The sequence below is a fragment of the Alnus glutinosa genome, chromosome 4, assembly GCF_958979055.1.
Source record: "Alnus glutinosa chromosome 4, dhAlnGlut1.1, whole genome shotgun sequence".
Lineage (NCBI taxonomy): Eukaryota > Viridiplantae > Streptophyta > Magnoliopsida > Fagales > Betulaceae > Alnus > Alnus glutinosa.
The window spans coordinates 18465889-18476548 of record NC_084889.1 but is presented as its reverse complement, the minus strand read 5'-3'; the positions used below and the strand labels follow the sequence as shown (position 1 = coordinate 18476548).

Genomic DNA, 10660 nt, shown 5'->3' with positions numbered 1-10660 from the left:
TTCTCTGCTTTTGTGTTTTAGGTGAAAACAATTTTCACCTATTTTTTGTTTCAAAACAAGTTGCCAATCGCAAGCCTACAGTAACAAAACTGGTTTTGCTTTTTTGGAAACAGAAAATCTGTTTCCAAAACGGCAACCAAACAGGCTCCATGTTTTACATTATGGAAATAAACAATTTCAATGGAACATAATTCACAATCATGTTAGAAAAGCTAGAGAAGATACCATATTTACAACACTTGCAGTAGCGTCACTGTATGTATACAGCAATCAGTAGTGTATGTATACAACTGAAAAGATTAACAGTACCCCTATTTAAAAAGACTTGAATATTTTCAACATTTTTAATACTACAGGACCACCCTAGAATAAGGCTCACTACAAGTCTCGAACCATGGATGAAATATTTATTATTATATGCTGAAAAAACGCAGGAAAATTACTTGTGGGATGTAAAACCCTTGAATAGGAAGACACCTAAACCAGCAATTGCCAACGTTAGAATAAGAGGGATGCCCATGGAATCAACATCAATCAATCTTTTTGTCTCATCTATTCTTCCATGACGTGATCTTTCTCCCCAGTACTCATGCAGAAGATTGCTTAGATTGTCTAATTGGTGCATGATTTGACGTTGTCCCCGGGCAATAACAAGTATCTGTTCACCAAACACTTCCAATAATCAGAATTAGTGTTAAAACAGAAAGTTATAAACTATTTCTGGACACAGCAAGGAGATTTGATGCAATGGATAGATCCGACTCAGTTTAGTTATATTTTAAGCAGAAAGGATAAAGAACAATTTATATTGACGAGCACTCCTAATTGTCCAAGAATGAAGAGAAGAAGAAGAAGAAGAAAACCAATTTCCTAGATCATGAATCAATTCCTCTGATAAATAAGTCATTAATAGATGTTGGCTATTGTTCTCTATCAATTTTCTTCGAAAAGTCGAGCACAAAAAACCACCTCAAATGTGCTAGTTTAACAACACAGGACTGCTAAAGTTTGCAAATGCTATTCTAATCTTATGCTTCTGTTTGTATGTAAATGAAGACAATGCACCAATAAAAATTTCATCCAAAAAGGCTGCTTCACCTTCTATTGGTATAAAAACAAAAATCAATGTCATATGCATTCTTCCACAGTAAAGAGAATAGTTTACATGTTATTCTTACTGAGTAATGCTCCAAAAGAAGTATATATATGCATACAAGGAATCAATAATAATTTGACCCAAAAGGTTATTTCGCCTACTATTAGCAAATTTAAATTCAATATCATAAATGTTATCCAAAAGGGATAGTTTTAAATTTTTCCCTTAGAGAGTAATGTTCATTACCGCTCCATTATCTGGAAAGTCTGTCCTTGTTACGTTCATCTCCCTCAAAATCTTATCATCTAAACCCAGTACAAACTTTTTATTTCTCTATTTTTATTATTTTTATTATTATTTTTAAAATAAAAGAAAAGAATGTATCTATAAAAACAGGAATTACAACATTTTCAGTTAAAATAGCCACTAAGGTGCTTTAAAGTTATTGTGCTATATTCAGTATTATATGATTTTTTATTGATAGCATATTCTCTTTCTTTTTTTGAAAGGTTTGTTTGCAACTTAGCTAATACATTTTAATACTAGGCAGCTAAAAAACTAAAAAAAGAAACTTGATATATACTAACTATATAACACTAGTCATATATATCCTTTCCTTCTTTTGGAAACAGAGATGAGATTCATTAGAATACCTCTTCCGTTAAAGGGGACTCCCTAGCCAATTGGGAAGAAGATGAAGAATGGGGCAGTAATGGTCCAGTCAATGAACCATTCCCCAAGCCAGTCGCAAAAAGAGAAGTGGGTCCAGAGCCATTGCATGCTTCAGGCTGCAGAGCCAAGTTTTGTTGACTAGCTGAAACTCTCCTAACAGAGATCTTTGAATTCAGCTCTTCAATACGAGATGTAAACTCGTCCATCCTCTCATTCAGCGTGGAAATTTGTTCTGAGAGTTGAGTAATAACTCCCTAAAGGAACTCCAAAAACAAATTAATGGATGAAAACTAATGCCACACATAGATGCCATGGCGGCTGTAAAAAGAACAGAACTGGGAAAGAGCAATGAAAGAAACAGAAACCAATTTAGAGGGCCAAAAATTATATATTTTCACCAATTATGTGGGTGTACGGTGAAAGCATGCATTGCACCTCCTCTATACTACCAAAAAAAACCATTTATATATAGGGAAATTGAATATAAACTTGTCCCTACTTCCTTCTATTTTAGTTTCTTGCTAACCAAACAATAAAATGATAAGATTCCACAACCAGACAGAGTGGAGGGTTCCCACAAAGTGGTTTAGTAAAAGACCGAAATAATAGCAATGGAAATTTCGAAAGGTGAAACAAACTCACTTGGTTTGCAAGTGCTGCAGGTGATTCTGGGGTTCTCCCATCAAACCTTCGATTGTTAACAGCAAGCTTTGTGAGCTTTGATAGGTTCTTGTCCTTTTGATTTGAGAATGAGAGTGATATACCTCTGCCCAATATGTAACAGAATATTGTGAGAGAACTCGCCAGTCCTAATTTTCCATGAACTTGAAATAGTTTTGAGTTTTTTTTCTTTTTTTTCAACTACTAAATTGATAAAAATATATATATATATATATAAATAGAACCATTTTGGGGAAAACATGTGAGCTTCTAAAAGCATGATACTTTCTTTCTTTCTTTCTTTCTTTCTTTCTTTTTTTTTTTTTAATTCAATTTTTTAGTATCATCCTATTTCAGATAAAGAGGTATAAAACTGTTGCTAGAAATAGACAGTACCGGTTGAGATACTTCATTCTCCTATCTGCAGATGCTCGAGAAAGGGCTTCTTTAGGGCTTGAAACCAAATCATCGTCTATACTGAGCTTTGTCTTCAAATCATCTGGCAAAGCCTGTAAATTGATCAGATCAGGACTATGCACAAGTAGGTATATGCATGCTCAGCAGGAAGAGTCATACCATAACATCATTAACAAGCTTCTCCAGCTGAATTTGTTCTATGTAAGTTCGAGGAACATATGAACCATCCAAACCCAGCTGCTCTGCAACATATTTAACATATAATCGATCTTTTCCCTGCACCTTTATACCAAAAAAAGTGAAATTAATTAGTGTTAAGCTTTGAAAATTCACCTAATTAACCAACAGTGACAGTTCATATAGAAAAATTTACAGCTTCGCAAAAAATTATCCCATTCTATATGCTACTAAACCAATGGGCTTCAACTGTCCAACTGTTACACCAGAGATCTTCAATACTGCCGGGTAAAGTAGACCCTCCCAGTACTAGTCAAAGAAATATTTGATCGTGTGAATGTGAGGTAGCACCTGTGTGTACGTGTGAAACACAAGGACTTAGAACTTGGATTAGTTAAGCACTAAGTCAGCCACAAGTCATGAGCTAACAACTATGTACATGTACGTGATACACTATCATCCAAAGCATGGGATACTGTTGTAATGGTCAAAGGCATGCAATTATTTTTACTAACACACAAAAAAAATATATATATATAAAGGAAAAAAAAATCAGACTAATCATTGCATGATCCTCGGGAACAAAACAAAAGGACTCAACATTAATAAAGAATGGAATTAGTGTAATAGACCCCAAATCAATTTGAACAAACAGATGAAGTAATCGGTAGATACCTGAACATATTTGCGATTAAGTTGTTCTAACCAGTCAATTTTCACGTACACCTTGTCATCAGAGAAGACATGGCTGCAACGTTTCAAGATGGTCGCAATTGTGTAACCCAAGGCCATGAGCCCTCCCAGAAGGCGCACACTGACTTCAAAAGTGATTCTAGGTGATATAATAAATGGACTATCTGTAACCCATTCCTGTAAACAAGAGGCAGAAAAATTCAGAAAACCTACATTTTCCTACAATTTACAGTCCTCAAAGGTCAATCAAGAAATCTCAATCATGAAGGAAGAACATATCAAAAAACCCAACTGCCACTGAAGGAAACAATCACTTTTATGCTATTTGACTGCCCATGTTCCCTAATATTACAGATTCCTAGTTTCATTACAACATACAATGCCATGCATAAAAATTTGATTATCATACGAAAGTGCCCTATATCTAACTCTTGAGCTGCAATATTAAACTTTGGCATCAAGATGTCTTGTTTTCATTTTTTCTGCATAGGTCCTTCCAAAAATAGGTCCAAAAGGTTTGCAGAATATCTAATTAAAGGTTACTGTTTGCTATTGCAAAATATCTACCAATCCAGGAATTCCTTAAGAGTTACAAGCTTATTATCCAACTATAGTTTAATCCGGCATATAAGCAAAACACAAATTCACTTCTCATGAGGTCACCCATTCTGGTAGTAGCCTCATATAAGCATGCTTAACTGCGGGATTTTGATTAGTTTATGGTCATCACAGCTTTAGAACATGTTATGTCAAGAAATGTGCGATTATACATATAAGCACATCTTTATTCCCATACACAGACGATGTGGGACGCCACAATCACCCACTCTTGAGACAGTGTCCCCACTCGCGACCCTCATGAGATCACCCTATTCTTGGCATCCCAGCGAGTGCCCACTGGTGACTCCCATGGGCTTGTGCACGCTTCATCCATCTCAGGCTGAGCAATGACTGATACTATTTGTAACGACACACCCCCAACGACACAATATTGTTCGCTTTTGGCTCCTCCAAACTAGAATTTTCAGGAGGTCACCCATCCTGGTACTACTCTCACATAGGCATGCTTAACTGCGGAGTTCTGATAGGTTTATAGTCATCACAGTTTTCAAACGCGCGGTATCAAGGAGGGTGCGAATTTTACATATAAGCACATCCACATTCCCATAACCAAGCGATGTGGAACGTCACATTGAGTTTACAATACTATTGCCTAACCTCGAACATGAGATTGTACTTTCCATCCCTGTTCCTCATCCTTAGATATGATTGACATGCTTCAGGATCTTCCCCTGGTGGTAGAAGATATATGTCATATGTTTCCTCCATAGTTTCCTTAAGTTCTTCAAAAACAACAGCCTTGATTTGATCCACTGTCACTGCCCTTGTTGACTACAATAATAGAATCACATAGCGTAAGAGTTAGATGAAGCAAACAGAATCATGAGGCACTTATAACAGAAGAATCATAAAAACTTCAGGTTAAATGCATAAACTAAAGGTTCACCTTTAGTATATAAGTGGGGTTCTGAAATCCAGAGAAAGGATTAAACTTGTTGATGATTTTTATATGTGCTGTTTGGAGATCCGGCTCAATAAAAGCTTTGTACATAGGATATACCTGTAAAAAACATATTGAAAAGAACTACCGTAGATGCTATAAACTTACTAAGGCAGATTAGTCAAAGTCCTTAGTTAAAATATTCAACATGAGATTAGTGAGAAGACCGTTTCAGAGATTTGATGAATTATTTCTTCAGGCTCTTGGCTAGCACGTTGAATGTCCCGCAAGACCCGTTTGACAAGATCAAAATGAACTCCACCAGTGACAGAGACACGAAGATCTAGCAAAGGCCGCAATCTTTCACTTAGGGCATAGATGCCTTCAACAATTACAATGCGGGAGGTAGGGACTTCAGCTGTCCTATAAGAAGAAGCATCAGTATGATTAAGGAATGGGAAATGAGTCATAGATTGATCGAGTCATTATGAATGCGGAGTGCTGGACACAGAGATGTGATGAGCAAAGCAAAAATTATACGAGGCTATGCATAAATGATCAAAGAAGCAAAACCCTAAATAACATGGAAGATTTTCTGAAATAGCAGCATCTCATGCATAGAAGGTCATGTATCTTAATCAACTACGACAACAACAAAGACATTCTAAGTTGCTATTTTCTTTCTTTTTCACATTTTCCTCTATATGCAGGCAAAATAAGGGAAGATGGCATAGTTCCTAGTCAAGAGTTTTAGGAAAACGAGACTGGAGAGAATACAACCTGTAACCTACACGAGAGCTAGCCTTGAAATCATATATTGGGACCTGAGCAGGCTTCCCTGCTTTTAAATTGTGTATGTTCTCGAGCAATGTGTCATAATCTGTCAAGCGCGGGTCTGTCACAAAACATAACCGTTAGCGCTCTACCACACATTCTTCTCCCACCTTGTTCATTATCTTTAATGATATACAAATAACAATCACTGGATGAATCCCAAGAAGCAAAACAAAGTTATACATTCAAGAGAACTACAATAAGGGAAAGTGAAAGACATTTGCAACATTTAATAATATGATAAAAATCATCTCTCCCATGGTCTGCAATATATTTCATTGAAAGTATTTAAGAAGCATATTTCATCTCGAATGAATCTTAACTTGTCCTTTGGTATAATGAGAGAATGAAATAAAATCCATCCATTTACCATATAGTTGGCAAAAATGAAAGTAGATGATAGGGCTAGGGTGCTCTCGGATGTTGAAACCTGATCAAACCGATTGTCCTAACCTGACTGACTAACATCAGTAGGTATCTAACGATTGAAACAACTCATTTATGATTTAGGGTTACAGACGACCAACCCAACAATCGTTGGTTTGGATGTAGGTGAACATAACATTACCTATTCATAGGATACATACATATATGCCTTCTTTTTCTTTTTCTTTTTCTTCAAGGAGTTACATTTTCCTCAGGATTTCCTTTCTCAGAGTGTAGGTGAACCTGACATTACCTCCCTTCTCTCATCATTACCTCTTGCCTCTTTGCCCCTCTCGTCTCTCGTTGAATAAAAATAAGGCCTTCATGATCTCTTTTCCTCATACTTCTCTCTGCCTTCACAAGCCAAGACTCAAGCATCCATATTGGCGCCTCTTACACCCCAGCCACCAGATTTCCTCTATGTACAACTTCATCTCAATTTTCTTTATTTCTTTATTTATTTTTTACTTGTGCTAGTTTTGAGTAGGAGTATCAACCATGTTCGTGTGTTGGGTGCAGGTCATGTCGAGACATGGGTACAAGATTATATAGATTAATCCTAACCCAACCCATTTAATTAAATGGGTCAGACCCTCCACCTTAACCTGCTATTTTCGTGGTAGGTTCGTAAGTCGTGTTAAAAATTGTCAGCTCTAATGTCGCGTGTTGGATTCCGGTCGTGTTGAAGCATGGCTATAAGACTATATAGTTCAACCATAACCCGACCCATTTAATTAAACAGGTTAAATCCTCAACCCTAACCGGCTAATTTCGTGTTGGATACGTATCGAATTCACGAGTCATGTAAAAATTGTCAACCCCCTAATTTTAAGATGAAATGAAGGACTTAGAAACAGATTTTTCAGATCTGTGATTTGAAGAGGGTAATTTTTGGGGTGGCATTGGCAACCTCGGTGTTTGTGTTGGTTCTCGGCGTTGGAGATAGAAGTTTAAGTGGTGAAGTATAAATGATGGGTTCAGTAAAATGTGGCTATGCAGGATTTGAGTGTAGATGGGTTTGGCGAATTGCAGGTAAGGTATTTGGTGAAATGTGACTGTGCAGGTAAGGTGTTCAGACCAAACAGCCCAAAACCAACTGCCTGCTCTCAATGTCGGTGTGGTTCAGCAACCATGCACCAACCTGTACATTTGAGGGGAAGTTTCTGGTGGCTGACACCCATCAGTTTGGATGTTTCAAAACCTACCTGAAGGGGTTGGTGCTCAACCCTAGTGATGGTCACAAATCCAGGTAAATGAGAGTGGAAGTCACCTTTCCATAAGTTTTGTCAGTGTGAGCTGTGGGTACAAATCAAACTAAAGATATGCACCTTTGATGTCCAGGAGACTAGGAACAACTAATATTTAGAGATATCTAAGCCACTCAGGATAGTGGGAAAGAAGAGTGATGAAAATGTATTTAAGATCAACCATGCAAATCATGAATAGACGTAACTACTTAGGCTGATAGTAATCTGAATAGCCACGGGAAGCTTGGAGATATCCTGGAAATATTCAATTTATATGTCGTATACCTGTATTCTTTGACATTGTTCACTAACTTATGAAGTCCTAACTGTCAACTCTACCAGTCATTAGGGGGCTTCTCAACCAGATGGAAAAACAATAAAGCATGTTATTGATTTGCACTCACTCACTCATCTTCTCCCAGGGAATCTGATGGAATTAAAATGCAATTGCTTGAGAAACAAAAAAGTAATTAATGTTTAAAAGCATTCTCAAGAGCATAGTCTGCATCAAATACGCAGATGCCTGATAACTTTGACATAAAACATATAAGGGAAAAAAATAGGGGAAGAAATTCAACTTTACCATCAAAGTTCCCATCAATAATTCGACTAGAGTCATTGTAGTTGTCCATTGTTATAACAGCAATGCTCGGCATAAAGCTGAGCACCTTCTCAGTGAACACAGTCTTCCCAGCACCAGAAGGACCTGCAACTCCTACTAATATTATCCCATCATTCTTTTGAGCCAGCAGCTGGCATGCACGAATTACAATAAAGAAACCTTTCTCAAATGACAGTGGATCTTGGATTGGGACAATTTCGTAGCGGTCAGAGCCCTTTTTTCTAACCAGTTGGACCTGGTCCCGCAAGAGACCAGAACGCCGCCGAGGTGATTCGGCACCAGAAGAAGGATCTTGAGCCATCTAAAAGCTTAATGTATATTTTCCAAGCTGCAAAAAGAGAGAAAATAAGAAGCATATATAACAAAACAGCTAAAATAGAAATGTGTTTAAATATATGCAAATCAAACGGTAATTGAAATTGCGTAAGTCAAAACTACAATAAAATATTATATATGGCTAAGATACAGAAGTCCATAATTGGACATCGACATGCATACTTATCAGTATATGCATATAGAGGAAGTATGAAGCATTCAATATAGACTAGCGTGAATAACTATTGGAACCAACTTCCTGCTTCTTTCATCAATAAATCAAAGTTCTTCCAGGCCTAGTGGGTTAGGATTGGGCTATGCATCTTTCAATACTAGATTAACAGCTTCAAATCTAAATCAATAAAATACCATTATGACAATTGTGAATTCAATGAATTTTTTAATCTTTGCCCTTTCAGTAAACCTTCTTCCCAAATTAATCAAACTTTTGCATGAAAAGCAACCAAAGATTACTAATACAGGTAAAGGAGAGTCCAACCCATCACTGATTTGATTACAGCCCTCATCTGTAAAGTAGAAAATATACCACTCAGGTTGCTAGACATGTTGCCAGTTATATAATCACTCACTTTTAAAAAGTATAATCAATAAGTTTTTCTCTTCTTTTTTTTTTTTTTTTTTTTGCTCGTCTTTTTGTGCTCGGTGAATCAAGAAGCTGACACAAATTACATTGAGAGAAAGTTGGGGTACTAAATGCAGCATAGAAATTCGGCAAACATGATTCAAGGAAACACATAAATTAAGAAGAGCGAAAAGATTAAAAGGTTTTAAACAAACAAAGAAAACTTGTTTAACCAAAAGATACAATTCTATCAGCAATCTTCAATTAATAAAATGAAATTGAATCATGTAATGGCAGTATCAGCAGGTACCATGTAACTAATGAAGTAAACCAAAACCTATCGTAGTATGCTCAAAGTGGCATAGATGTTAGTATCTTGCAGTTTTAAAGCTAAAACAGACAACGCTAATATTTCTCAAATGATCCATAAAAGTACCAATGCTTGATCCAACAAAGTTCTCAATATTATTTAGTAGCACTTGGATAACATAAATTCTCTAAGTATAGCTAAAACCAATCAAATATCTATGGCATTTCTCACATTGTCATGATTCGTGTCAAAGCAGAAGAGAGATCCAAAGAATGCATTTCAACATTCACATGAAGAGATTCCAGAGTTAGCTTAGCTTACAGGCAACCATATCAACCAAAAATATTTCTTAAAGACAATATTTAGAAAGGAAAAAAAAAAGTTGCCCATAAATTGACACTTGAACTGAGTGACGTGAAATAAAAAGAGGCCGAAAATATATGATAAAAGAAAATTCACATGAAGCACTGTCAAAAAATTGTTAAACAACATATTCTTTCGAATTGATGAAACTGTAGCCAAATAAGCCAATTTAACATCAATAAAATTGACACTAGGCTTGCTCAGAGCAAGAATCCATAAATGAGCCAAAAAAAAAAAAAAATGAGCCAGGATTTAACAAAGAAGTATAATTACTATAAAGCATAGAAACCTTTTGAAGTAAAAATCTCAGCCTGTCCTCTTGAGTCTTTGGAAGGGATTATTGTGATTCCTGTGCAAATGGAGAGAGATAAGGGGAGAGACAGAGAAGGCTGCCACGTCGCGGGATTTCATAGGTCCAAACAAAAGCGTACGTCTGAGATATATGGTTCCAAATTGGCTGCCAGTAATAGGACAAAGAGGCTGCAGTCATGGAAGTACGGAACATCGGAACACCTGTCTCTGTAAAGCCATGACAAGTGTCACACAGATTAATGAATTTCTTTGAATAAAAAAAAAAAAAAGGGATTAATGAATTAATTTGTGGGTTAAATAGTCTATACACCCATGTGCTTTATGACTTTTATTTTTTGTCCCCTCAGTTTTATTTTTATCAAATTTGGTACCTGTGATATATGAAAAGACGAAAATGGTACCTCCGTCTAATTTTCCGTCCAAAACTAACGT

The 10660-nt window shown here is 36.4% G+C and overlaps 1 protein-coding gene across 3 annotated transcripts; it reads right to left on the bottom strand.

Moving 5' to 3' along the window:
- Positions 1 to 203: 203 nt before the first annotated feature.
- On the bottom strand, positions 204 to 10361 carry LOC133865910 (inorganic pyrophosphatase TTM1). Of its 3 annotated transcripts, XM_062302428.1 has the most exons (13): positions 10206 to 10361; positions 8505 to 8673; positions 8307 to 8429; positions 5997 to 6111; positions 5444 to 5639; positions 5223 to 5336; positions 4934 to 5107; positions 3698 to 3892; positions 3005 to 3127; positions 2825 to 2937; positions 2411 to 2534; positions 1750 to 2022; positions 204 to 658 (listed from the first exon to the last, which is right to left on the bottom strand). In XM_062302428.1, the coding sequence occupies exons 2-13, from the start codon at positions 8644 to 8646 to the stop codon at positions 440 to 442; spliced, it is 1911 nt and encodes a 636-aa protein (XP_062158412.1). In that variant the 5' UTR covers positions 8647 to 8673; positions 10206 to 10361; the 3' UTR covers positions 204 to 439. The 3 variants fall into 3 exon arrangements, with proteins under 3 accessions (XP_062158412.1, XP_062158411.1, XP_062158413.1); XM_062302427.1 differs by having other exon boundaries at positions 8307 to 8673; XM_062302429.1 differs by lacking the exons at positions 8505 to 8673; positions 10206 to 10361 and having other exon boundaries at positions 6008 to 6111.
- Between the last annotated feature and the right edge of the window lie 299 nt (positions 10362 to 10660).

What these genes read in the sequence shown, in the direction of transcription:
- LOC133865910 (XM_062302427.1), bottom strand. Translation starts at nt 8,646, where the DNA reads ATGGCTCAAGATCCTTCTTCTGGTGCCGAATCACCTCGGCGGCGTTCT. An exon ending in AGCTCTCGTGTAGGTTACAG is followed by an intron (nt 5,640 to 5,996) that starts GTTGTATTCTCT and finishes TTCTTCTTATAG; the next exon opens with GACAGCTGAAGTCCCTACCT. An exon ending in TTAATCGCAAATATGTTCAG is followed by an intron (nt 3,128 to 3,697) that starts GTATCTACCGAT and finishes TTTGGTATAAAG; the next exon opens with GTGCAGGGAAAAGATCGATT.